The sequence below is a fragment of the Metarhizium brunneum genome, chromosome 6, assembly GCF_013426205.1.
Source record: "Metarhizium brunneum chromosome 6, complete sequence".
NCBI classification, from domain to species: Eukaryota; Fungi; Ascomycota; class Sordariomycetes; order Hypocreales; family Clavicipitaceae; genus Metarhizium; species Metarhizium brunneum.
Genome location: NC_089427.1, coordinates 786,480 through 813,660, shown reverse-complemented (window position 1 = coordinate 813,660; position 27,181 = coordinate 786,480). Strand labels below are relative to the sequence as shown.

The 27,181-nt window shown below is 52.7% G+C and overlaps 9 protein-coding genes across 9 annotated transcripts; 5 read left to right on the top strand and 4 right to left on the bottom strand.

The window, feature by feature from the left end:
- Positions 1-108: 108 nt before the first annotated feature.
- KIN28 (Serine/threonine-protein kinase KIN28) lies at positions 109-1,406 on the bottom strand (the record flags this gene model as incomplete). Its single annotated transcript, XM_014691253.1, has 2 exons — positions 109-1,121; positions 1,199-1,406. 2 exons carry the CDS (start codon positions 1,404-1,406, stop codon positions 109-111), a joined length of 1,221 nt encoding a protein of 406 aa, XP_014546739.1.
- Positions 1,407-2,339: 933 nt separating this feature from the next.
- sfk1 lies at positions 2,340-3,308 on the top strand (the record flags this gene model as incomplete). The annotated part of the gene is made up of 3 exons (XM_014691254.2): positions 2,340-2,369; positions 2,449-2,896; positions 2,983-3,308. The coding sequence occupies 3 exons, from the start codon at positions 2,340-2,342 to the stop codon at positions 3,306-3,308; spliced, it is 804 nt and encodes a 267-aa protein (XP_014546740.2).
- Positions 3,309-3,857: 549 nt separating this feature from the next.
- Positions 3,858-6,681, bottom strand: G6M90_00g095900 (uncharacterized protein; the record flags this gene model as incomplete). The annotated part of the gene is made up of 3 exons (XM_014691255.1): positions 3,858-4,663; positions 4,723-6,255; positions 6,636-6,681. 3 exons carry the CDS (start codon positions 6,679-6,681, stop codon positions 3,858-3,860), a joined length of 2,385 nt encoding a protein of 794 aa, XP_014546741.1.
- Positions 6,682-8,693: 2,012 nt separating this feature from the next.
- Positions 8,694-9,951, top strand: G6M90_00g095890 (uncharacterized protein; the record flags this gene model as incomplete). The annotated part of the gene is made up of 6 exons (XM_014691256.1): positions 8,694-8,776; positions 8,862-8,902; positions 8,958-9,033; positions 9,090-9,272; positions 9,378-9,586; positions 9,668-9,951. 6 exons carry the CDS (start codon positions 8,694-8,696, stop codon positions 9,949-9,951), a joined length of 876 nt encoding a protein of 291 aa, XP_014546742.1.
- An 88-nt stretch (positions 9,952-10,039) lies between these two features.
- Positions 10,040-11,355, bottom strand: ABP140 (tRNA(Thr) (cytosine(32)-N(3))-methyltransferase; the record flags this gene model as incomplete). Its single annotated transcript, XM_014691257.1, has 2 exons — positions 10,040-10,788; positions 11,043-11,355. The coding sequence occupies 2 exons, from the start codon at positions 11,353-11,355 to the stop codon at positions 10,040-10,042; spliced, it is 1,062 nt and encodes a 353-aa protein (XP_014546743.1).
- Positions 11,356-11,867: 512 nt separating this feature from the next.
- Positions 11,868-13,005, top strand: oca3 (TPR repeat protein oca3; the record flags this gene model as incomplete). The annotated part of the gene is made up of 4 exons (XM_014691258.1): positions 11,868-12,245; positions 12,300-12,506; positions 12,565-12,717; positions 12,775-13,005. The coding sequence occupies 4 exons, from the start codon at positions 11,868-11,870 to the stop codon at positions 13,003-13,005; spliced, it is 969 nt and encodes a 322-aa protein (XP_014546744.1).
- A 5,739-nt stretch (positions 13,006-18,744) lies between these two features.
- G6M90_00g095860 (uncharacterized protein) lies at positions 18,745-21,040 on the top strand (the record flags this gene model as incomplete). The annotated part of the gene is made up of 3 exons (XM_014691259.1): positions 18,745-18,749; positions 18,820-20,407; positions 20,531-21,040. The coding sequence occupies 3 exons, from the start codon at positions 18,745-18,747 to the stop codon at positions 21,038-21,040; spliced, it is 2,103 nt and encodes a 700-aa protein (XP_014546745.1).
- An 842-nt stretch (positions 21,041-21,882) lies between these two features.
- Positions 21,883-22,512, bottom strand: coq10 (Coenzyme Q-binding protein coq10; the record flags this gene model as incomplete). Its single annotated transcript, XM_014691260.1, has 1 exon — positions 21,883-22,512. The coding sequence occupies one exon, from the start codon at positions 22,510-22,512 to the stop codon at positions 21,883-21,885; it is 630 nt and encodes a 209-aa protein (XP_014546746.1).
- A 678-nt stretch (positions 22,513-23,190) lies between these two features.
- On the top strand, positions 23,191-26,914 carry apl5 (AP-3 complex subunit delta; the record flags this gene model as incomplete). Its single annotated transcript, XM_014691261.2, has 7 exons — positions 23,191-23,212; positions 23,308-23,383; positions 23,481-23,599; positions 23,679-23,875; positions 23,974-24,357; positions 24,414-24,642; positions 24,711-26,914. 7 exons carry the CDS (start codon positions 23,191-23,193, stop codon positions 26,912-26,914), a joined length of 3,231 nt encoding a protein of 1,076 aa, XP_014546747.2.
- Between the last annotated feature and the right edge of the window lie 267 nt (positions 26,915-27,181).

Here is a 27,181-nt window from a genome sequence, read left to right as displayed (position 1 = left end):
CCTGTTTGTCATTTTCGGCAAAACTTTTTCGTCTTAGAAGCAAGAAAGAACAGAAGAAATACAATATATAGCCTTCCCCCCCCGTCCATTGTCATGAGGATAATATGGTTAGCGCGCTCCGAAATCCAGCTTTCTCGCAACCTTGGCCCCCCTGTCGTCGTCGACGACGCCGGGCCTCCTCTTCAAGTCGGCGCCAATCTTCTCCTCGGCACCGGTTGTTTTCCGCGGCAGGTCCTGCTTCCTGGTGGGCTTGGGCTCGGAGTGCCACCACTTGTGGAGCAGCATTTGGCGGGCGGTGATGCGCTTCTTGGGGTCGAGGGCGAGGGTCTTCATGAGGAGGTCGACGCCGTCGGTGCCGACGGTGCCGAAGCGCATCTCGTACCAGTCCTTGGCGTGGACCGGGTGCTGGGCGGGGACGGTGTACTCGGGCAGCTTGGTGACGCCGGGCCAGTTGTCGTCGGTCGGGGTGCCAATGGCCTCGCAAATCATCTTGATCTGGTCGAGCTCGTTGTTCCCCGGGAGGAAGGGGGCGCGCATGACGAGCTCGGCGAAGACGGTGCCGACGGACCAGACGTCGACGGCGCCCGAGTAGTGCCTGGCGCCGAAGAGGAGCTCGGGCGGGCGGTACCAGCGCGTGATGACGTTGGAGGTCATGTTCTGGTGCGGGTCGGCGAAGCTGCGGGCCAGGCCAAAGTCGGCGAGCTTGACGTCGCCGTCGGCGGCGATGAGCAGGTTGTTGGGCTTGATGTCGCGGTGCAGGACGAAGTTCTCGTGGCAGAACCACACGGCGCGGGTGAGCATGCCCATCCAGGCCTTGATGTCGGCGGCGCCGTAGCGCACGCGGTCCGTGTCGCGGATGAGCATTTCCAGGTCGCCGAGCGGCAGGTACTCGAGCACCAGGTTGAGGTTCTGGTCCTTGGAGGAGAAGACGGACAGGAGGGAGATGATGTTGGGGTGGTGGAGCTCCTGGAGGTGTTTGAGCTCGCGCACGGCGTCGGGCGCCATGCCCTCGGTGTATTCTTTTTGGATCTTGATCTTTTTGATGGCGACGAGCGTCGAGGGCTTGGAGCGGAGGTGGCCGAGGAAGACGACGGCGTAGGTACCCTCACCTAGTTTCTTGCCTGGAAAGAGTTAGGCTCCTTTTTTTTTTTTTTTTTTTCCATTCAAGGTGAATATGGGCGGGAGGCGAGATGGTTACCCTTTGCGTATTTTCGCTTCTCTTCCTCATTCATCTGCTCCGAGAGGTCCAGAGTGGGAGGAAGCGTCGGCGCAGATGTTGGGGCGGGCGCCGCGGACGGTTTCGGTGTGCCATTAGATGAGGTTTGCCCCGAAGCAAGGTTCTTGAGCGGCGAGGCCAAGGAGCGCACTTGCTCTTGTGTGATGGTGACGACGGGAGAGACGGCCATGATGGTGGTCCCGGACTCCTGGGCAGGGCGGCGATGGCGGAGAGCGCGAAGGACCGGGGCGGCTGGCTTCAGAACATGGATAGTGAATGTGATGATGTATCATGAATGGCGGCTGGCGGTCGACATGCGCAGTGGCAGATGTGCCAATGGGCGCCGATGGAATGACGGATGATGAGGTCGGTGAGAATGTATGTGTGCACATGTGAGTTTGTTGGCGTCGCGGCGGGAGCACTTGAGCTTATCTTATCAATGGATGGCGTGCGGAACCGGGCGAGGCGACGGGTGATGGCTTGGAGCAGCTTGGAGCAGCTTGGAGCAGCTTGGAGCAAGCCAGGCGCCACCGAGGAAACGACGGATAAAATAGACAAAGGCACCGACAGGCCGTTTACGTTGCGCCGCAAGCCATCAACACTTGTCGTCCAGGCACAACGGCGGCCACGGGTCGACTATGACGACGGCGGGCGATCCGCACAGCATCGTTGCCAACAGATGCAGTCGGTCGTGCGATTGACGGCGCCGATGCCGACAATCGGGCCAGGCCGGCACTCAACTCGCATTGATCGCGTCCACGTCTCATGTCTACTACGTCATCGCCCGGCCATAGCGGACCCGTGTAAACCCCGAGCATTTCGACGTCTTACCAGTCACCACCATGTCGCTCGCTCCATTCCATAATCCCATTCAAATACCCTCATCACGCACCTGAAGACGTAGTTGCGCAGCCGGCCCAGCATAGCCCGCCGGTCCTGCTGTCAACGCCGCCTCCTTCTTTCGCATCCTAGCCATGAAGCTGTATATCCAGTGACACGACACCAATCGCCAATACGACTGCCTACTCCCCCACGACGAAGCCGTCTGATGTACTCAAGTCTCCTGATATATTGACTATCATCATCCATCCATCTGTCAGTCACAAAAAATCAGCCTCACGCCATGGCGGCACGCGGCCTCTTTTCGTACTGGGTACCGTTGCTCCTCCCCCTCGGCCAAACATCCAAACCGCCACGACACCGTGTACACGCCGACTAACCAGCCGAGATAGCTGCTCCCCGTCTTCTCGTCCCTCGTATGGCTAGGCATGCTCCTCGGCATGCTCCTCCACTGGATCGTCGACACAAACCGCCGCATCTACCCGTCCATGGAGCGCGGCGGCTCCATCGCCTACATCAGCGACATTGGCGCGCAGAAGCTCAAGCCGCTCTTCATCGCCGGCTCCGCCGTCACCGTCGTCCTCCTCGACCTGGCCTTCCTCGCCGAGCGCTGGCTGCGCCACCGCGGCCGCCTCGTGCGCAACCAGTCGTCCGGCGAGCGCGCCCTCGTCTGGCTGAGCATCCTGTTCGCTTTTGTCGGCGCCGCCGGCCTCGTCCTGCTGTCCGTCTTCGACACCTGGCGCCACAAGAAGCTGCACGACGTCTTTCTGCTTCTGTTTATCGGCGGCTACTGGCTCTCTGCCGTCTTTATCTGCTGGGAGTATCAGCGCTTGGGCATCAGTGCGTCTTTTCTCTCTCCTCTCCCTTTTGATATTATATATGTGTGTGTATATACATTCTCGTCGCCTGTGCTAACAAGTTCGTAGAAAACCGGCAGTATCGCATCCTCCGTTCCTCCTTTTGGATCAAGCTCGCCTTCATCCTGGTCGAGCTCGTCCTGGCCATTGTCTTCGTCTCAACCACCTTCACCCACAACAACAACGTCGCCGCCGTCTTCGAATGGGTCATTGCCTTCATCTTCACCTTTTACGTCGCCTCTTTTATTATTGACCTCAAGCCAGCCATCTATACAAAGAGCCACGCGGCGCGGTTTGAGAAGACGCATCAGATGGAGGATGGACTCGATGTAAACGGGCCCAATGGCCTGACCGGGAATGGCTTTGTGGCTGATCGGACCGCGGCCCATTTTTAAGACCAAACCAAGGCGATGTTCAATGTACAGAAAAATAGACAAGAGAAAAAGGACAACAAGGGACACGTCGGGCGTGTTCGAAACATGGGGAATACAAGTAGATACGGAATTTCTCCTATGGAGATATCCTGCGGCATCGCTGCCTACATGTGTGAGTGTGGCGACAAATGGGCGTTACGATTGGCCTCTTGTTTTTGGGCACGAGTTTTTGGACATGGACCACAATAACAAGATGTGTAAATAATGAGACTATTTGACTTTGACCAAATGATCCAACCTGGTACATATACAAACCATGGCCACATGTGCACATATCCTCACGCCCAAGCTAGCCACTCCAACACATCAAAATGACAGAGGCCGTGTTAAACCAAAAAAGCATCTTGCAGATGACCATCAAAAGCATCATCTTCCTGCTGTGTATTTGCCCATCAACAAATACTAAACATACTTCACTCATTACATTACCTATACTCAAGCCATCAATAACCGCTTTCGTACACACACCACTTATACGGCGGGACTTACAAGATTGTTGATACAGGCATCTTATTGATCCATTTCTTCCCGGAATCGAGAGTCACGAGTCGGACTGCTGCTGGTGCGAACGGCGGGGTCCTCAATAGGCCGAGGAGGATCCAGGCTGGTTTTCCGGCTTGGTCGCTCCTCTTCCTCAACGCCCTTCCCCTTGTTCTTCGCCTCGTCCGCGAGCTCAAGTTCCTCCTCCAACGGAGTGCTAACCGGGCTCACCGGGCTCACGCCTTGAGAGTCCCTCTTTGCTTCTCTGTGTGCAGGTTCCTTGGCAGCTTCGTGCTTGGTTTCGTGCTCCTCACCGGACTTGCCAGCCAGGGCCACCTCGTGCATGCTTGCGGATCGGTTTTCGATGCTCGCCGCGCTGCCGTCGCCAGCATGATCCTTCAAAGAGGCACCGCCAAAGAAACTTCTCCGCTTTTTATCATGCTCCCCGATAGACTTGCCGCGAGAAAACCGATTCTTGATCCAGCCCTTGACCTTTGCAGTGGGTGAGGTTGATCCCTCAGCCTTGTGCTGGGGCGAGCCGGATGCCTCAACAGTTGTTTCAACGGTGGGACCGCTGCCAGCCAAGCCGAGTTCTTCGGCAGTCTCACGGCGGGTTTCTTCCTCGCGACCGGCTGGGTTTTCGTCCGCTTCTTGCGCATGTTCACCCTGGTGAGGACTCGAGGTAGTTGCTACAGCTGATCCATGCTTTGACCTACGTTTCTCCTCCTTTGCCTGACGCTTCTGCTCAGCTTTGGTAGCCTTCTCTTCATCCTTCCGCACCTTTTCTTCCATTTTCTCCTGAAGCTTCTTGGCCTTTTCTTCCTGTTTCTCTTGCTCTGTTGAGTTTTGTCAGCAAACCGAATACAACAGGGTCGCGAGAGCAAAATGTCAATACCTTTGTCCTTCTTAGCAATTTCCTTGGTTTCGCGGTCCCGCACCTTCTCCTTCTCTGCTTGTTCCCGTCTTGCTTGTTCCTCCATTCTGAGCACCTCTTGTCTCTCACGCTCCGTCTCAGCTTTGTCATTGATATCATCAAGCACAGGCTGGATCTTCTTGGACGCAATAGCATTGATCTCTTCCTGTGTCATAAACATGCCGCCTCCGATGTCAATCTTGCCCTTGGAGTCATCTGTGCGTGCTTCATGTTGGGCTTGGGCGGCCTTCTGAGCCTTGGCTTCCCAGTCAGTGATCAGACTGGGATTTGCTCTCCCAGTTTCTTGATACACCTTTTCGTCCATGCCGTGCAATTGGGCCTTGACGTTGCGTTGCGCGGCCGCGAGAAGCGCCTCGCGATCCTTGTCTCTCTTGCCCTTGTCCACTTGCGATAACTTGCTGGAAAACATGGACATTTGCTCGCGAATCTTCTCGGATTGCTGTCGATCGTCCAAGTCGTCTTCGCTATGCGAGCCTCGCCGTCCCCATTTACGCGACATGGAGAACCGGTGTTTAGGGTTGCTCGCCTTCTCGCTTCCATAGTACTCCTGAAACTCCCGGCTTTGGTGATACTCATCGTGAAGCTTAGCGATGCGTGCTTGGGCTTGCTTATAGGCCGCATCTTGAAGGTTCATATATTGATTAGGTTGAGACGCCCCGGATACTTGTCCGGATGCGTCCTTGGGCTCGTCGCCCCCGAGTTGCTGTCTGGCGTACATCTTCTTCGCCATTTCAACCGCAGATTGGTGGATTCTCTCGTTGTAAGTGCGCTCGTCAACCTCGGGCTTCACAGGAGGATGTGAGGTGAACATGTTGCGTGTCATGGTCGTAACAGAAACAGCCCCGACCTCTTCCACGCCTGGCCTAGCTGTCATGGACTTTCGGTGAGCCAAAGCAGCACCGTTAAGAGCGCTAGCAGCAGCACTAGCTTCTGATGCCTGAACGTCCGCTAAGCCAGTGGATGAGAGGGGACGTCTCATGGCTCCCTTGGCAGCAACTAGGGACTTGTCTCCCGGAGGAGTGTGAGGCCGTCGCGGCTTCCTCATAGACTGAGATCGATTCTCGTTGAATGCCTGTGTAGCCGCTGAGCTACCATGAGCCAGGCTCAGAGGCTCAGCCGACGCTGGCCTGTTCGCATGAAAGGCTTGGGTCGCCGCCGAGTTCCCCCACGTGTCTTGCGAAGGCCCAGACTTGGTGGTATCAGTCTGCTTGAGAGCTGCGCTGGCAGAGCCGACAGCAAGAAGCGCGGCCTTGTGGCCGTCGGACTGGGCTGCAGGTTCCCATTGCGGTGCCATTTTGTAGTCCTTGGCCAAGGCGGCGGCGGCGGAAGCTGAAGATGAGGGATCAGGTTTCCAGAGATTGATGGTTTTCCGGTTTGACCAGCCAAGCGATGCAGCGGCGCTGGCTGCAGCGCCGTCGGGAGCCAACCCTGACGACGGGAAGCTGGGTAAGCTGCGAGGATCGGCGTACTTGATGCGACCTGTTTTATTCTGGACTGTGGTTCGGGAAGAATGTAAAAGTCAGCAACCAGTTTAGATGAACTTGGGCGTGGGGTTTCGCAGAGGCTTTGCGCAACAGAAAACGAATCCAAGAGCAAGGCACTGTTAAGTGAGAGCGTGGAAATGTGACAAATGTGACATGGAGAGCGACACAAAGTATTGTGTGGAAGGAGCTAAAAAAAAACCAGGGTCCCAGTGCGGAAGCTGCGGCCGAGGCCAAGGATAGCTTCGACCTCCACGCATTCATTGGTCTGGAAAGTTTGCTACCAACAAACTCACGTCACGCTGCTCAGCGTCACTTGCGTGGCTTCTTCTCCCTCTCCGTCTGCCTCCCCCTATTATTTTCCTTGTCTCTCTTGCTGTTTGATTGACTCACTTGTGGAAGGCGCTTGTTGCGCTGGCGGCGTCTTTGTGGTGGCCATAGCTTCGTGAGTGTTGGTACCACAAAGTGTGGCGTCGAGCTAACGTCAATGACGGGTTCTTCGAGCTGCACCGGGTGTCGAGTCTGTCAACGCTCAATGACGGACCGCTTTCCGTGACGATGGAAAAACGGTCGGATATTTCTTCTGCGGTCTTGACTGATCAAACAACCCGGACCTTGGCCAGATGCTATCTTGCGATTGGTTTCGGGTGCTTCCGAATGTGCGTTGGTGCTCGTATATGCGCAGGCGCAGATCATTCGTGTTGAGGTTGTTCCTTTTCAACCGTCGCTCACGCTGTAGGAGCTGTCGTCGACAGGGATTATTCGGCAAGCAAGGGGGCCAGGATATATCGCGACTAAATTGAATATCGGTGTTATCCGTGAAGGGGCTGACGATGGACAGGCAGACCACGACGCCGACGCGTGATGGGGGAAGAAGGCCAGCTTTTGTCTTCTTGTTACGGTGGAGGATCAGCTAGGAGAATGTCATCGACTTGGCTGCATCATGTAGCTCAGAAGGGCATGAGCCGCACTCGCCGGGACTGGTGTTGCTTTTATTCTGCACAGCAGGTACTCGGCCGCCCTGGCAAAAGTAAATCAGACGGCGACAAGCTACATCTCGGCAGGGATTGCTCCATGGCGGCTCCATCTCCATGGCTATGAGCATGCGCAGGCTAGCTGGGCTGGCTTGGCTGGCAACTGGCTGGCAACTGGCTGCTCGGCCGACTTATCCCAATACTAGCACACCACTAGTCCTCACCTGCGCAGCGCAGGAACTAACCAGCCAGTGGTGATGAAGAAGCAGGTGGGATGGCCGGCACGGATTTCGCACGTTGGCTTGGCCCAGCTCGACCTTACCCCAGATGGTCTGCTGGTTGGGCTGACGTCATGCGACCCTCCAGACACGCCGGCAGATCTTGGTAATGACGCTATGTACCGGAGTACTCGAGTGCTACGTCCACGTCCATGCATCCATGGCCTTCCGGCAGGATAGTTCCGTCGTGAACGGGGCCGTGCATTCGACAAATCTGAAATCGCAATCCTGGGTGCCACGAAACTGGGTCGTACATGTACAGGTGTTTCTATCATGTTCAGAAGCAAAGAGGACAGAGGCCAAATGCTGCTCGGCTGTCTCTTCGGCTTGCGAACCAATGACTGAAAAGAAGCCGTCTCAGTCGCATTGTTTTTAGCTGTGGAGTTGCCGACATGAATTCCAATTCGCGAGACTAGGTCTCGTCCAACGGCTGATGCTTGTTTCCTGACCTTTTCGTGGCGCGCGATTGCCTTTACGGACCCAACGGCCAATCCGCAATCCGTTTTCGTCGTCGTCGCTACGTCTCTCACCAATTGCCGACCGGGGGGTATCAACATCCTTGTGCCGCTGAACCCAAATACAGTATCTACGGAGTACGCGTTATTAACCGACAACATGGTAAACCCTACAGGCGCTGACGGCACCAAACCTGGAGCTCAACCCTGCCGGCTTGTCAATACATACATACATATTACTCTGTACTTATTTGTATGCAGGCCCGGCCATGGTTCAGGGAGCGGCATGCGCCGTGTGAACTTGTCCTTGTCATGACGGCGCTGCAATGGGAATAGTCCGACTCCATTGGGACGCGAATGACGTAGCTCTGCTTTTCGGTTGCTCCGTCGCGCCAAAACAACGGGGCTCTGGAGCCTTCCGGTGTTTGACCATCAGGTCACCGTCCAAAGCCCAGCCCTGCGACGAGCACAACTTGGTGCCGTCAACGGTACAGGTCGAGAAGCCTCACACAATATCCTAGGAACCGTTTCACTGCTCCACCGCTCCAGCAAAGAAAGCGCTGCACCGCCGCCGCACTCGACCTCGCCCGGCCACAGCCTTTTCGCGCGGGTCGTTTGCAATGTCTGATGGCTGTCATGCTTGTCGAATTTAGCGTACGTTGGGCTCATTGGTCGTTAAACTTCCGGGATATAAGCTACACATTTTGGCACAACGTATTCATTTGACAACGTCTGGAATAGGATATGGCCAAGCCCGCCGCGCAGCTCCAATGCGTGGCTAACTTTAGAGACGTTGGCCAATCTGTCAATGGCTTTCTCGGCCAGAAGTGCGTCACCCTTTATCCAATGAACAATGAAACCGCATAGCGTAAATCTCCCCGTATAGATACTGACGGCGGTTGAATTTCGCAGACGGGTTCGTGAAGGGTTCATCTTCCGCTCTGCAAGACCAGGTGCATGCTCCTTGATGACGCGCGTTAATTACACACACTCACCCTTCGAATGTAGACGATGCTTCTGCGAAGGACAAGTTGCGCATCAAGAATGAATTCGGCATAAAGACCATCATTGATCTTCGGACCAAGTACGTTGCGTCGTCTCGAATCGTCTCTCCAGCGCTCTAACTAGTGCTGGATACAGGACTGAACTGATCAAACAAGCTGAAAAGGCTCAGGCCGAAACGAGTAGCAATGCCTTCTCTTCTTGGTTCTCTTCCCGGCCGTCTCTTCCACGTATCGACGGTGTAAACTACGAGGAGATCCGGATTACCGGCCGGCCATTCGAGAGACACCTTTTCAGGCAACTGTCATGGTGGAGCTTTTTGTAAGTGCCTCAATAAACAGCATTTATATACATCTCCCTCTCTCTCTTTCTCATATGGCGGCACACAAGACTCGTTAGAAAATGACTAATAGTAGCTACGCTCAGTAAGGTCATTTTTCTCTTCATCTTTGGATACAGAATCGAAGCCGTCAGGCTCATCGCGACCGAGGTCATGCTTCAGCGTGGCCTACTCGGCCTTGGAATTGACACCATTGATCACTCTGGCTCCGAGATCTGCCAGGCCCTTGGGCTGTATACCTCGCCGAGTACGCTCCCCGTTTTGGTTCATTGTACACAGGGCAAAGATAGGACAGGTGTGTTTACAGCTTGCAATGAATTACCAAAGACGGGGTTGCTGAGTGGACAAATCTAATGTGGAATTGCGGTCATGACAGGACTCATTTGCATTTTGATCTTGATGATTCTCGACATTCCCCTGGGCGCTATAGAGCATGACTACTTCCTGACAGATCCGGCTCTCGAGGCAGAACGCCATGAGAGGCTAGCTGAAATCCGACAAATCGGCTTGACAGATGACTGGGCTGTCACGGCTCCTGAATTGGTCATTGGGGTACAGAAGCATTTGGACGTGGAGTATGGGGGATTGGAGGCCTATCTCGACGACATTGGGTTTGGTGAAATCCAGAGGGCACAACTTCGGGAGCTTTTGCTATATTGAGCAATCTGTACATTGGCATGTGACATGATACTCTGCACGGCGGCTTGAAGAATTCATCGTCTCTATACTGTAGGCATATATTGTCGGTCTATGTCTTTCTAAACCGGCCTTGCAGCCAGCACCGATACATTTTGAGCTTTTCGGCTCTGTTTATCAGTAATCGTCTATCGATACCAAGGTTCTCTATCTCGAACTGGGGCATGTCGGGGTTGTCAAGGTCGTCGGTGTAAGCTTCACCTGACCATATCTTGGCCAATTCGTCCTGGTCGAAAAAGTACACGCGAGTTCCGTCGCCTCTAATGTAGAAGTTCTCTTCCAGATAGCGCCCCTTGCGGAAGCGAACCTGGGCGAGGTCCCCTCTTCCATAGTCTCGGAAGCAGACCAAGCCGCCAGGTTTTAGCACTTTATGAACGTTTCGGACAGCTTGTGCCCACTCTCTGGGCGACAGGGCTGAGAAAATGAACACCATAACTGCGACATCTACGGATCCTTCTTCAACGTTAGGGGGAAGGCTTTCTCCTGCGACATCCCAAACATCGGCTTGGATGAAATTTGTGTCGTATGCCTCATGGTTGCGCATAACCTCTACAGCAGTCTTGGAAAAGTCGCACGCATGGACTTTGAGTTTGGGATTCTGGTTGTTGGCAAGCACAGGGAATGCTGTGTTACCAGCGCCAGCGCCGATTTCAAGTAATACCTTGGGACCAGCATCCTCCTTGGTTACTTCAGCAAGGACGGGGAACTCTTGTTGGAGCCACTTGCGGTTTTTGAAAAAGTTTGAAGCGTTGTTTTTGTAGAAGAGATTCCACCACTTGGCTGGATTGCCATTGAACCTGCCTGCAATCCCGCGTTAGCACACGAGACAAATGATTGAGCAATTCTGCGAGAAGACTGCGCAAAAGGTAGCAAAGAAATTGCTTTGGTGTAATCAGATGGGAGCGAAAGACTTTATGAAGGTATAGGTCTCATCAGCAGTTTCAGATGAACTATGCATTGCTTGGTGATCATCATGTACACATTGGGCAAGGGTATGCCCAAAAGGTGGGTGTAAAATGTGAAATGTCAAAGAAAAAGAAAAAGACAAAACTTACTCTTATCAAATTCAGAAACTGGTGCTTGGCGTTGCATCTCAAACTGACGTTCAGCGTATTCCTTGTACGCGTCGTCAGTCTCGACATGGTCCCAGGCATTGAACTCAAAGACATCGTCCCCCTCGCTCAGATAGCGGCTTCCAAACTGGAAGGGATCGGTCCGTTTTGAATTCTTGGTCGGATCGTGTGACCGGTGCGCCGGCACTTCTGCACTCGCATCGGTTTTTCCCGCAATGGTCAACGACTCCAACTCCCTCACCGGAGGAGTTGAGCCATCGTCGGCCTCGTTGGAGACGTTACCAGGCACAGTCATAATTCCTCATGTATGTATGTATGGATACAATACGAATGGAACCGTGTTGCAAGCACCCCGGGCCGCTGGGCCCTTGTGCCTGGTTTGAATTTTGTCGACTCGAAACGAGGATACAAGGAGAGGGAAGGACGACGAAAAAAATTACTCTGGCCCTGAAAATAAATGTTTCTCAGATCCGTTGGTGGGGCGCCAATACAGCTGCATGATTGGCTGAATTGTCGGCATCGGAGATTCCCACCCTCCGCAGTTGTTTCCAGGTAGTACCAGCTACCATGGGCGACAACAGCGAGCTGTGGCATCTTGGTGGGACACCTGGAGCTTCTTGGGAAGTGCCTCCACTACCAGTCGCAATTGAACGTCCACTGACACTGCATCTCGGATTGTAAAGTTGTGTTTCTTGCAAGATATCTGGTACAAGCTGCATCTCCTCGAATGACTCGGTGACGAACCTGGCTGAACCCCGCGCAATCATCCCTGGACAAAGCAGCGAAGCATCGCATCACTATCGCAAAATGGCAGAGTCGCTACTTCAGCCAGTTGGCAGTCTGTCGCCAGCCGAGGCTCTCAAACTGGCCCAACAAGCCCCTGAGATCTTGCGAAAGAACCCGAAAGCCTTCTCAGCATCACCTTTGTCCTCCCTCTTCTCTACTCGAGAGACGGCCGATACTTGGACGATATACGAGAACCTAATGATCGCATGTCTTCAAACCGGTGACGATGAAGCCGCCAACGAATGCCTTGAAAGAATAGTCAATCGGTTTGGTGATTCGCATGATAGGGTTTTGGCGTTGAAGGGATTGGTCAAAGAGGCGACGGCGTCCAACAACTCGGAGCTGGAGAAGATATTAGAGGAATATGAAGCTCTGTTGCAACAAAATGATGCCAGTATTGTGAGTGGTACACTTGCTAAAGCATGTCTGGGCTGTCGTACTAACTCAGTGAAGCCCATCCGGAAGCGCAAAGTAGCCCTCCTCCGATCCATGGGCAAGCTTCCTGAAGCTGTCACGGCGCTAAACTCCTTGCTTGACGTCTGTCCCACCGATCCCGAGGCTTGGGCCGAGCTGGCCGACATGTATGTTACCCAGGGGCTGTATTCTCAGGCCGTTTACGCATTGGAAGAGGTTCTTGTACTGTCGCCCAATGCCTGGAACGTAAGTGCCATCGCCGAAGATGCTCGACAAACCCACGGCAACACTGACGAGTCTACAGATTCACGCTCGACTCGGCGAAGTATCGTTCATGGCTGCCTCAACGGCATCGGAGGGGGGGTCACAAAAACACTACGCAGAGGCTGTAAAGCGATTCTGTCGCAGCATAGAGCTTTGTGATGACTATTTGCGCGGCTATTACGGCCTCAAGCTTGTATGTTTGTACATGTTCCACTCGCGCAGCAGCCACTACTAATCCGCATGGGTGTAGGTTACGGATAAACTTGTACAAAACACGCCCAAGTCCAAAAAGGACTCGGAGGGATTCCAGCTACCTGACCAAGCAACCATTGAGAAACTGAATGAAACAGCTACCAAGAAATTGGGAGAAATTGTGCGCCGTAATGGAGCCAAGGACAAGCTGTGGCAAGGTTACGACGCCAGAGAGATTGCTGCAGCTCGAGAACTTTTAGACAGCTCATCTGCCAGAGTGGTTCGGTAATGATGCATCAGGCATGACCTGATTGGGCCTCAGAGGATAGTTGCCTATGGCAGGACACAGAAGGCTGGGCTATTAGCACATGAGAACTTTGCCTGGGGGTGTGTGGCTTGGCGTGCACAAATCGCATCTTGATGAGCAGGAGAACGTCACTCCGTGACCGACTGTCCTCATCATCTTATTTTAGTTTTTGTCATTTTACGTGTTTTGATGACGGGCAGAGACGGATCTCGCCTTGACTTTGTGCATTGACGAGGCTTGCGACAGCGTCGCAATTACTTCTGTTTGGATTCCTATTTAGTTTTACCTTGGGCATGAATCAACAGGGTGTGGTCGTGGTTGGTCCGATTTTTTCTCAGGTTGGGCATTCTTCTGTCATGTACTCCGTAGTCTGACGCCTCCAAACATCGGGACAGAGCACACATTGCCCAAAACAATATTATAATATCAAAATCAAGATTGTATGTACGCGGAGATTGGCACCAACAAGGAATCACATCACAACAGTGGGGTGCACTAGGCCTCTGCACGGCATGGCTGTGTTTCAGAAGAGCAATTTGGCTCGGTGATACTGCATCTTGAGGTGCTACAACAGCTGGGAGGGTACCCAGCTATTTGCGCCTGGCGACTTCTGACCATGACGATACCCTCGCAGCTCTTGGATTCATCCACTGACCTTGTTCAGGCTACGGCCGGTGGATCGTCAGGCTGAGCGGCTGGCTGGCTTATACGAGCTCTCGATGCACAGCTTGTCCGCCTGGCATGTCGCCTTGGGTGACAGCTCCTGCAGGACATCTGCTTGGGACGGAGAAGGTCGCTTTCTCGACATCCATTGGGCGGCCCCCACTGGCTGGGCATCAAGGTAGCACTGTCGAGCATGTTGTATTCCAAGGAGCCAAAAGGAAAGGGAAGGAAGAAACAAAAGAGTGAGAGAGAATGCTTGTTCATGCAAGCCAAGGTCAGCGGTGCAAGGTACCGATCCACCGGACTATGAGTCAAGCTTTTCTCACAGCGGCCATCCTTGTCAATCGGGCTTCAACACGCAGGTGTCAGGCGCTGGCGGTCAGCGTTGCTTGGACCTCAATGGGCCAAAGCCATCGTGAGGGCGCATCAAGGACGAATGCGTCGAAGTATTTTGGTCTCCGCGTCGGGAAGGGGCATGCGGAAATTTGTGGCTTGTACCGTGTTCCTTACTGTGCGTTGCTGGGCTCTATGTACTTTTGATGCTCGTCTCTCTTCGACCCCGTGTGTGGTTGGATGGACGGCGAGAGAAGTATCATGACTCCCTGTAGTAATCACATTGTAAAATAGTGCCGTCACCGCAACGGAATCCTCAGGGTGAAGCCTCTGTTACTTGGTATTGAGGCATGAATGGGCCTATGCGTCGGCCTTCCGTCCGCCGGAAGTTGTAGTGATTACATAGGCTATATCGTTGTTGCCGGCGGATATGATGTATAACGCGAACAGGTATCTAAGTCCTGACGCGATATAGATTGAATAAGGCATCAACTGCCGGCAGCTATGATGGACATGTTCTCCCCATTGCAACCATTGGCACGACGATAACGATCTCGGGAGACAAAGACTCTCGTTGTATGCCCAATCGATTATTGTGTAACCGGCGACTCAAACCGTGAATACTAGTGTAGAGTTAGCTTTCCTGTTGGAAGATGTCGTTGTTTCTTTCTTTGGAGATGAAGACATCTTGATCGGACGGTCCCTATGAAGCAACTGATCTAGAGTTGGGTACTTGTGTGTTGACCGCGGGTACACCGGTGGTTGCTCTAAATACTCCAGCTGTCCTTTTTACCACCTCATTGATCTACGTGAACTCCGGAAAGCAGGGAGATGTGCCGTAGAGGTACTCTCATCGTCACCTATGCTGGCCTCTCTGTCACAGGGCTCCATGCGTGTAGTTCAGCTGCCGATCTTGGCAGAATCGAACCCCGTTTGGGTTACTTTATGTCCGTCATTGCGGTGCCGACAGCATACTTGACTATCACATAGACGAGTGGCTCATGTCCAGATTAGAAGACCCATGAACTATTCCTCTGAGGGCCTGATCAACTAAATTCTGTGCCCACAGAGTGAGGGACAGCAGTGGCGGGTTTATTAGCTTGGTGAACATCAAGTCCAATGTCGCTGGCGCCATGGCTGTGATCTATTTCGGTTTAAATTACTTGCAACAAGATCCTCATAGGCCATGGCTTGGGCCGACGCGGCCGTGTTTTAGCAATCAATGCCCAATTTCGGATGGCGACACTCGTTCTAGGGTCCTGCGCTGTAGTGCGATGGTCTTTGAGGAAGCCACGCCATCAATAGTAGAAGTGATTCATATCTGGCATCAAAATCAAACGCCCGGTTCCCGTTATAACCCGCAAAGAGAAGGTATCCAGAGTTAAACTGGTGTCAACGCCTGAATATGGGGGAAATGGCCAAGATACATGAATTGTTTTCGTCAGATGTCTCTTGAGACGTCAACAACAGTGGGCCACCCTGAAATCTGATTAAATGGGAAACAATTGGGTACATAATATCGACCAAGACTCGTCAGATGGTATGTTGATATTTGTACACGGGATGCAACCTGAGAGCAACCAAACAGCTTCCAACAAGCCAAACCAGCTGCAGTCATTGTTGTTATAGCCCAAGCTAGCCCTGAATACAGCAACTTCTTCCGAACTGGGTACATATGTCGTGAAGTGACTCACAGTATGTAGAGGCACAGTACCAGCCCCTTGTGCCACAGCTTCTGCAGACCCCATGTCGACATGTCGGATGCATGACGGGCAAAAAGTACGACACAAGTTTTGCCTGCCACGTGTATCGTGAGAGATGTTAGCAGTCGGTCATGACTTGTCCGTGAGAAAAGGGGGGAGTTGCGATCTCGGGTGAGGTGGCGTTGGCACATATAAGGACCGGTGACCGTTTTGCAGCGACATGTTGAGGAAGCAGATCAGTCAATATTTCAACTTCTGGACTTTGTCAAAGAAAGAAAGAAAATACTGCGACCCGAGCAAGATCGCAACCCTAAGAGCCCCTGTCGACATCAGGGATACATTCATAATCCTTACAAACCTCTGCTGAACCACCACAACAGAGCGAGGAGCAACTGTTGTGCCACTCGGAGCGGCCCTTTTCTTTCCCTGTGCTGTCTTTCCATGCCAACCCGAGGAGTGATAGAATTCTAGACTTACACTGGCTATTAGATATCTCGATCTACCATGTTGCTGCGTTTCCGAGAGGCCAAGAATTTGAGACAAACCTGGGACACCCGACTACCAACCTAACGGAACCGAGAATCGAATTGCACAGAGGCAAGACAATAAAGCAGCACTAACCTACCTGGACATAAGAAGAAGGCGAAGCAAGTCTGGACAGGAACTCTCAACGTCTCGAGGAACCACGCACACACCGTGTGCGATTGCTTCCTCCTCGACAACTCGGGAACTCGACGGAACTCGCTCGATTTCACGCCCGCTACCGTCGAGGCCAGGAGGCGTGGAAAGTGAAAGTGGGGGCTTGCTGCCTGCGTTCCTGCCCGCTTTTGCGTTGTCTGCCCGACCAGGTACAAAGAGGCGAGACACAACCGACTCGCTTCTTGTCGTTTTTGCCATCTTGAACATACTTTTTTATTTTAATTTCTTTAACCCCCGTCCCTGAGCTTTTGCCCCGAGAAGCCTTCAACTTTGGGACTGCATATTTTTCCTTCTAATATTCTATTGCCGATTCCACTGTTAATTCCGCTGACTCGGCTTACACGAGCTACTAGTAGTATACTCGCACCACAGCCGAAATTTTATCACAAAAAAAGCAAGGGTCTCCTTGTATTACATTGAAATTTACGTGGGCAATTTTGTATCACACACCGCCGATCCCCCCCAAGGCTTGAATGCAAGATCATTGCGCCGATAAAGCAACTTACCTCTCTGCTATCATTAAACTTCAATTTTGCCAATTGACCGTTGGTAAGTTTGGGCTTGGGCGACCTTCTTCACACACTTCTAGTGGAGCCAGGTCCTCTGACCATGATGCTAATACTGTTGCTCCTCCAACACAGTCGTACACAACCTACATGGTATAGCGAGCGCCGCAGTTGAAAAGAGGCATCGACATTTTTTATCAGGATCCCTGGGGCGCAACTAACGATCGAATCAACTTTCTATCAAGGTAAGTTGCATTGCATTGTGTTGGATCGAAAACACCTGTGTCTTTACTCCAAGCTGTCATGGAATTATTGCCCCTCCCTCGGTGGCTGCCCCACGATTTGGACCCCTCATTGGGCAACTATCGCCTTGTTTCATTGTTCGCTACCGCTCTTTTTGAGTTGCCACAAGGCGTCAGTGTTTATGGAAAAGCCGCGCAATGGTGGTAAGGCCGGCAGACCGTTGGCTTCCATGTTACGGGAGGTCCCGACAATGGGTTGGCTAGTGGCCATTCGGGCATCATGATATACCTCCCACCACTCAAGATTCTCGGTGGTCAGTACGGATAAAAGAAGAGAGGACAAGAAAACTGACCAGTATATTTCATTTTTATCTTAGACATCGTTCCACCACGCACTTACAAAATCCAGTGTTTGACTGTTATAGCGGGAGCCAATAGTCCATCCTTCACACATTCCCGCCACTGCCTATTGGATACCAAGGGCAGGACAATTCGACTGCGCGCAATTCAAGACTATTTTGGCTGCTGCCCCGCTATCAGCCGTCTGTCTAATCTGCTCCTGATTCTGCTACTGCATCGGCACCAGACACTTTGCCACGCACTCCAAAAGATCTCCCTGCTGCCCTTGGTTTGGGTGCAAATATTCGTCCCTCTGGCACCTACCGTCGTCCAACACCCGCTCGCAAACACGCAGGGGCGACAGTATAAAAGTTAAAAGTCCTCAGCTCTCCGAGTCCAGACCTGTCTTTGGCCCCAGTCGGCCACAAGCTGGCCCTGTCCATCCTCACCGCCGATCTGAGCCCGACCTACAACCTGTCCCTTGCCACATTTTGCATCGTGCAGTAGGTTAAGCTGACCTCTAACAACCCGACCTGTCCCTCCTCCTCAGAGATCTGGTGACGAAGAAGGCGCTCCACTTGATCACTTCTCGTCGGAGGAAACTTCTTTTCCCTCCGGGGTGATCTCGAGAACAGGCTGCGTGGTTACATACCGCTTCGAGCCTTTACAATTTTTTAGGCCCATCCATCTAGATCTCAAATCTTCAGGCGTGTCCACTCCTCCCCCTTGGGCCACCGAAGTAGTGCACCAAGCGAAGCGCAATCTTGGGGCAATCTGCGGCGCGGCTCTTTTCAGATTTTGCCTTTGTCCGTCGCCCTGCGACAAATCTCCACAAGCCAAGCCCCTCGCGCTCCCAAGCTCTAGTGGCGTCTTCGGGCCAATCGACCCCTCACCCTTATTGCACTAGTGCCACCAGTTGGTCGGTTCGGTTCCCGCAGCAGCACTCCATCTGCTGCCATTGACTTTGCTCGTCAAAGTTCCTTGGTCTGTTATTGTCGCTCAACGGCTTAGTGTTTGAACCGTGCTCTGCGCCCTGAGCTGCACAACAAGATCAACAACCAACATTGGGATAGCTGACCTCACCACAAGAATTTTTTTCTCTCTTTTTCCTTCACATTCTACCAACACCGCTTTGCAAGCCTCCTCAACCCTTTCTTCTGTGGCGTCTTTACTCCGGCCATCTTCAGTGGATCGTCGCGAGTAAAGCGCAAACGTGCCCGATATCATCTACTTGCTATGCCGTGAGTGCCATAGGCTCTTGTTTAAAGTGCGGTTTGCGCGCCGCTTGTGAAGCCGCTCACCACTGACCAGGCTTGTCAGACGACACACCATCACCATCCACCCAGGCGGCGAGAGTTCTCGCTCAACTTCTTATCACAGCGAAGGGGAATCGTCTCGTCCCGAGGCTGAATTCTCCGGAGCCGACGACGAAGGAGACTGGTACGACGAGGACGACGAGGACGACGAGGGCCTTCAACCTTCTGATTCAGCTTCCGCTAGTAACGACCACCCACCTTCACGTCCCCGCGCTGCCGTAAGAACAACACCGCGCCGCCACCGGATTGCCCGACCACATCCCCAAGATTATCCTCCGGTGCCATCACACGCACCGATTCCGCCGCCCAGCGTGGATCCATCAGAGGATTTTGGCCATTACGGCCATGGCTTCCAGCCTCAACATGGTCCTCGCGGTGGCTACTATGGTGGACGGAACCAACACCCAGGCTACCAACAGCAGCAGGGCCATTATATGGGGGGATATCCAGGCGGTAGTCAAATGGTCCCCTATGGTGGATATGGCCCGAACCCATTCACACCTATGAGTAACAGCACTAGCGGTGCTAGTTTTTTTGGGGGTGAACCAAGAATGTATGACATGATGCCATACCAGCATCAACAGCCCGGGTACTATCCGGGGCCACAGTACAACCTGCCTGCTCAGCTACAACAATTTCATCTCACTGCGCCTCCACCTCCCGCCACTGAAGCTCCCGCGCAGGCCCCAACCCCTCCTAAGGAACAGCCTCCAGATCTGGAAAAGATAAAACTGGAGGCGGAACTTGCTGCATTTAAGGCGCACGAACAGAAGGCAAAGGCAGCCGCAGAACAACTTGAAAGGGAGGCTCAGATTCGCAAGGAGGCCGAAGAGGCATTTCAACGCAGGATGGACGATATGAAGAAAGCACAGGAGGAGGCTCAGAAGGAGATTCAGCGTGCCAGAGAAGAAGCCGAGCGCACTGCCAGGGAAAGAATTGAGGCAGAGCGCAAAGCTGAGGAAGAGAGGCAAAAGGCTCATGCTGAGGCCATGAAGCGAGCCGAGGAGAATGCGAGGATGAAGTTTGAGGCTGAGCAGAAAGCTGCCGAGGAGCGCAGGCAGAGAGAAGAAGAAGACCGCAAAAGAGCTGAAGAAGCTGCCAACGCCCGACTGGAGGCTGCAATAAGGGCTGAAGCTGCCGCACGGCAGGCTGCGGAGAAAAAGGTTGCCGAGGAGGCGGAGAGACTCAAGTTGGCGCAAGAGGAGGCCAGGCGCAAGGGAGAACTGGAAACACTAAAGAAAATTGACGAAGAAAGGGAGAAGGCGAAGAAGGCTGCTGAAGCCGCAGAGGCTGCTAAAAACGAGCAAGAGGCTCTGAAGAAACGTATTGAAGAGGAAACTAAAGCAAGCGTACAAGCTGAAATAAGAAAGAAGATGGAAGAGGAGGCCGAGAAAGCGAAGAAGGCCGCCGAGGCTGAAGAAGCTGCCAAAGCCGAGCAAGAAGCTTTAAAGAAGCGTATCGCTGAGGAAACCAAGGCCGCTTTGGAAGCAGAATCAAAGAAGACTGAGAAAGCCCCTATCAAATTCAAGGACGCGGTGGGCAGAGACTTCAGATTTCCCTTTAATCTCTGCTCCACATGGCAGGTGAGGATATTCATTCCTCCTTTTCCCTTTCATCATTTCCGTCCCCCTAAATGACTTATTTTGTTTGCCGCTCCGGATGAAGATTGTTGACTCGATAGCACGCTGACTGTTCTTCGCTCATAGGGCATGGAAACGCTCATTAAGCAAGCATTCGAACAAGTTGCCGTTCTCGGGCCACACGTTCAGCAGGGTCGTTATGACCTGATTGGCCCGGACGGGCAAATAATCCTACATACCATCTGGGACGAAACTATTCAACCGGACTGGAGCATCACAATGACCATGTGGCCCATGGATGCAAATAAGCCGCCTGCACCAAGGATACCAGAGATGAATATCCCACCCATGGGGGCCGGCAGACGACATCCACACGGTGTCAATCCCATCCCAGTGCCACAGATGGTACCTCCCCAAGGGCGCCGACCAGACATGCCACCTGGTGTCGGTATGCCACCACCGCCAGGTTGGCCGCCTGGCCCTCGACGAAGTGGTCCACCACCAAATATTATAAACGTCGGGCCAGCACCAGGAGCACACGCAGCACGATCTGGACCCTCCAGGCCTTCAAAACATAAATCAAACCAAAGCTCAATGCTTAAGTTTTTCGCTGGTGGGCAAACTAAAAAGAGGTGAGATCGATAGCCAACGAATTCCCCCGACGTCGAGAGTCTGCACAGCACACACACTAACCATGATATATTCTTCGCGGGCACAGATCTAGCAGACATAAATGATTGACGGAGACGGTGCCGATCGCACCAACGACGATGTATGACCACGGATTTTACTCATCATGTGATACCACAGCGAGTCTTCTTGAATTTTGGAATGTCCGGCATTTCTTGATTCTGCGCAACGTGAATTCCCCTCTAGTTTAAATAATAAGCTGTTTTATCTGCGTTCAATCTTTCTTCTGCATTACCAGACCATCCCAGTACAGACGACGTGGTGCTCTCAAGCATGTGGCGGCAAGCTATGCTACTTGGACAGGTCATAAAAGGCGTGGGCATAGAAAGGATGGCTTGTTCACATTCAGGGAATGCGGGCAGGAAGCGATGTGAGAAGGGGCTGGTGCACACCATTTTTTCCCCTTTTCCTGATCTATTCCTTTTTCTGTTTGCTCTTCCTTGCTCCCCTCCCTGGTTTACGTGGTCGATTTAGCGGACGGATGGGGGTAGCTTTTGAATCAGCGAAATCGAGCACTTCTCTTTTGCTTGGCGCTTTGGTATATGGACGTTTTGGATAGCGATTTTGTTTATCTGGCTTAGGAACTGATTATATATTACACGCTTTTAGTCTATTCTATACTCTATAATGATGTATTCCTCTCGAACTCTTTGATTCTTAATGTCAAATGTGAGGGTGGATGCGGCGGTGACGTATGTACGAATATACAGCAACGCATCGTTAGGTCCTGTCCAGGAGCATGACTGCCAGTCGTCTAAGCTAAATATGGAGTTGATGTTTTATTTGGTTCATTGGTTTTGTGTATAGTTCAACTCTTCCAACGCCCTCTTTTCAAAGGCTTCTATCATAAGACCAGCAACCTTGTCAGAGACTGCGGCACTAACAGCTGCGTACAACGGGTTGACGAACTGATACTTGATGGTTAGGTGGACCTCGGTGGACGGCAAAGGATGCTGGCAAATTGGCTTCAGATGCCATCTTGTGACGAGGCTTTTGAACACGGCCGAAGCTGCTTTGGCATCCGCGGAAGCGGGATCACCGCTGACAGCTTCGACTGACACGCCGGGGACACAGCGCAATCGGCTTGTAAAGACTTCGTTGAATCCGCCCCAGCCAACGTGCAAATCAGCGAGCGTTGGCCACTTGCGGCCATTTTCGTCGGGATGAGACCATTGCGTCACGCGCGAGTGGGCGCAGTAGGGGACGAAGGAGGAGTAGGAGTCGACATCGGAGATGAGTTGGTAGAGGGGTTGTTGGGCATACGGCAGGGTTCTGGTGGCCGTGATGGTTTGGGTGTCGCTGCCGGGTGTGCTGCCGGGGAGACTGAAGAATGCGCGGCAGCTGGACGGTGTTGAAACAGCGTGGAAGGGAGCTGAAGCCCTCAATGGGAGCCGGCGAGCGGCGGTACGGAAAGACATTGACGCTAAGTGAGGTTTGGAATATCTTCCGGCGGGAGTGTCTGGGAGGACGAGTGGGAGGAGGGCCACGATGGAATTGCCGCGGGGGCGACGGATTGAACGGTGAATATGGCGATTTAAACGAGTGTAAGCAGTTGATGAAGTGCCATTGTCTTGATTGGGGCCGCCGAAAGTAGTTCTATTTGCAAGAGGGCGGAAGGATGCCGTGGTTGGCACAATATCTGGACGCGGAAAATTAAGGCTTAGAAGCAGACTAGATGGATGGATCGTGGATTGACGTCTGGTCAATTGGCGGTCGGGCATTGGTGGGTTGCCAACCAGTACCCAGGCTAGTAGTATGTCAAAACTGGGAGCCCCAGGTGCCGCTGTAGACTGCCGGGCTCAGGCGGCTTTAATGCTCGTTTGCCCGCTAGCTGCCATTTAGGGCTCCTGAAGGGACCTGAAGCCTCGAGTCAAGAAGTACCAGACTCGACACTTGCACATGTGACATCCTGAATCCCCATGCATCGACCAAATCCCGGTGCACTCACTGAATTACCTGACAGCCACATTACGACATCCACACAACCTTGTCCTTCATATCCCAGAGGCTCCAAAGCAGAGTAGGGCCTGCATCCGGAGTCCGGTCGTTTAATCTCCACCTCGAAAGGCTCCCACCCGCACGAGACCGTCACCTAGATGTCGGTCATTGATGACACTTGTGCACGCATCTACCCACTTCAACAAGGACAACACCGGCCGCCGACGCATGATGAATCGGTCGACTACTCCGCGACGGATCTAACCACGGCTTAGGGCATTACACAGAGCATCGCATCTACAACGAAGCTCTCGTCGCCCCAGGCGCGGGGCAATTCGAGCTCGCGACAATGTATGGCGAATCTACAAAACCCCGACGACAACTCCGTCACTCACCACGCGTGGGTAGAGGCAACATGTTGAACCAGAAGCTGACCGGAGCTGAGCAGGTTCGAAAAATCGCTCTACGACCTCATTCGGGGCCTCCGAACCAACAAGGGGGCCGGCAAAGACTTCATTCAAAAGAACCTCAAAGATTGCCGGGCCGAAGTTCGCAGCCCGGATATGGGTAGGTTATTTATCCAAGAGATCGACTCATCATATACCCTGTATAATGTGTGCTGATTATGTGACTTTCTCTTGGCTAGACGTCAAAGCGACAGCTCTTCTAAAGCTCGTCTACCTCGAGATGCTAGGCTACGACATGTCTTGGGCGTCATTCCATGTTCTGGAGGTCATGTCATCCCCCAAATACCACCAGAAGCGAGTGGGATATTTGGGAGCAGTACAGAGCTTTCGACCGGATACCGAGGTTCTCATGCTGGCCACCAACTTGTTGAAAAAGGTATACCTCTTTCCAAACAAAACTCTACATTTTGCAAGCTGCTAGCTCGCGCCAACAGCCCATTTGAATAACGACTAACCTGGGCTCATATGGCATAGGACATCGGGTCGTCTACTCAAACAGTTATTTCTCTCCCTATCGCTACACTTCCGCACGTCATTACGCCATCCCTGGCCCTCTCAACCCTCTCCGATCTCCTCCCTCGGCTGGGGCACAGCCATTCTAATATCAGAAAGAAGACGCTGGTCACGCTATATCGGTTGGCGCTTGTGTATCCAGAAGCCCTGAGAGCGGCGTGGCCCAAAATCAAGGAACGATTGTTGGACCCTAATGAGGACCCAAGCGTAACGGCGGCCATCGTGAACGTGGTATGCGAGTTGGGGTGGCGGAGACCCCACGACTTTCTCCCACTTGCCCCCCGATTGTTCGAGCTCCTTGTTGATGGAGGAAATAATTGGATGGCCATCAAGCTCATCAAGCTGGTATGTTTAGGCGCACAACATTGGATTTTGTCTTTGACATGCTTACCCTTCGCTAGTTTGCTACTCTGACACCTCTCGAACCCCGACTGGTTCGAAAGTTGTTGCCACCCTTGACAAATATAATAGCGACGACACCTGCCATGTCTCTGCTCTACGAGTGTATAAACGGAATTATCCAAGGCGGTATTCTTGGAAGTACAGATGACACTGCAGATACGGATGAGATTGCGACGCTCTGCGTCAAGAAGCTGCGAGGGATGGTCATGATTAATGGTGATCCAAATCGTGAGTCTGAGGTCTACTTTGCGAACAAATATTGTCCAGCACTTGACTAATATGATAATCTTCGGTAGTCAAATACGTGGCATTGCTGGCATTCAACAAGATTGTTGCCACGCACCCTCACCTAGTGGCGGAACAGGACGACGTCATTCTGGATTGTCTTGACAGTTCAGATATCACCATTAGAATACAAGCACTGGACCTGGTTCAAGGCATTGTTACTAGCGACAACTTGATACCGGTTGTTAGCCGATTGATGAAGCAACTCAAATCTTCGGCTCCAACAAAGGAGAGAAGTCAACCAGGAATTCCTTCATTCGGTTCTGGCTCGGACTCTAATGATGAAGCTCACGTGGCCATCACTGAGCCTACAAAAGTTGAAAAACAAGCACCGCCACTGCCTGAAGATTACATGATCGACATCATCAGAAGAATACTGTTTATATGTTCAAAGGACAACTACTCTAATGTCTTGGATTTTGACTGGTATATCGATGTATTGACTCAGCTCGTTCGCATGGCACCTGTCCCAAGACAGCTCGACTCGGAGAGTACTCCCTTATCGTCACTATCTTCGATGGATGTCTCAGGGAGAATAGGGGATGAGTTGCGAAACGTCGCAGTCAAAGTTCGAGCTATGAGATCTACTGCAGTGAGCGCTGGCTTTACCATCGTAGCTCAACTTAACGCAGACACTCCCACTGGCCACAAGGTCACATCTGGAGTCTTGAGTTCGGTTGCTTGGCTCCTGGGAGAATATGCCATCCTGTTGCAAGACCCTGATGGAACATTGAACAGTTTACTTCAGCTCATTCCTCGTGCTGCAAGACCCGAAGTTTGCGCTACGTCGCTTCTCGCGGTTGCCAAGATCTTCGCCACCATTGCAGGTGACGAAACACGACCGTGGACTGCTGAGTGGAAATCACGGATATCACTCCTCATTGCTAGAATCCTGCACGTGGCGGAGCCGTTGGCACTGCATCCAAATCTTGAGGTGCAAGAGCGAGCAGTCGAGTTTGTAGAGTTGTTAAAACTTACTGCTGAGGCTGTTTCCGGGCAACCTGCATCAACGGACGAGGCGTTTCAAGACTCTCCTCTTCTTCTCACCCAGGCAATCCCATCGCTGTTCAAAGGTTCAGAACTCAATTCCGTTGCTCAGGGAGCGCAGCGCAACGTACCAATGGCCGAAGGAATAGACCTTGACGAGCCCATTCACTCTAACCTGACCAATCTGCTGTCTCCTGCAGATCTCGTGGCTCTTGATGCCGATGAGTCGGATGAATTTGAAGTCTACTACAGCCAACGGCCGGCCCCCACTGCCATTTCATCCTCAGCTCCCGCAATCAGCAGACTCGCAGATCCGATCGATGAAACGATAGGGTCATATCAGCAGCCGGCAAGTGAAGAGAGCTATCTCGATGCCGATATCATCGCACGGCGCAAGGCAGAGCGCCTTGAACGTAACAAGGACGATCCATACTACTTACCCAGCGACGAGATAACCCGAGAATCTACCCCGATACACAATATCCTCCAGACCAGCAACGGACCAGATCTCGATATTGACTCTATACCCATTATTCAACTTGATCGTGACAATATGGCGACCCCGACCGCCCACGCAGGGCCCAGGTCGCAGGCTAAGCCACGGCAAAAGATTGTCATTGCTAGCGACGAGACTCTCGAGGGCAGTGATGGCGATAGCATCCGGCAACACGACTCTGGAAACAACTCTGATATCCTCACAAAGGCGAAGAGCAAGAAAGCCAAACACTCTCTGCTGCAAGTGGATTCGAGCCACATTGGCTCTTTCAGTCTCGAGGGCGCTCCGGCCAACGGGTTCGACTACGAGCGGAAGCAACGCGAGGAAGCAGAGATGCAGCAAGCCATAAAGGAAGTGGAAAGGCTGCGACTGGAAATGCAACGCGCCAACGAGCGTATCCAAGTCGCCCACGGGGTCGATGCCCAAGGTACCATTGTCAAAAAGAAGAGGACGGTGAAGAAGACGGCAGAGGGGGCACTCGGCCCTGATGGGGAAGTGAAGCCCAAGAAAAAGAAGAAGAAGAAGGTCAACCCGGCACAGGAACCGGATCAGACACCTGGCCAAGAGCCTGAGGGTGTGGGAACGTCTTCGATGGCAGAGACTGCTTCGATGGCAGATACGGCTGCGGCGGGTAGCGGTGCTGGCGTCACAGCTGATGATGTCGTCTTGCCGAAGAAGAAGAAAAAGACTGTCAAGAAGAAGAAGATGGCTGAGATTGAGGACTTGAGTTAGCTGTGCTAGAGGCTGAGGGTTTCGTTTGGGCCTTCTTCGTCTCGGCATGAACAGATTAGCATAGCATTCATACACGTGGGAATTTGAAAAATGTGCACCCAGCACTCTTTGTTTTATTTGTGCTGTCGGCAGCCTTGAGCAACCTGCTGCCGCTTTTCCATTCACACGCGGCGGCAAGGTGTCGGTGGATTGGCCAAAAAGGCGAGGGGTCATAATATGTACCGGTTATTTTATTTTATATACTCCTTCCAGCACCTTACACAACGC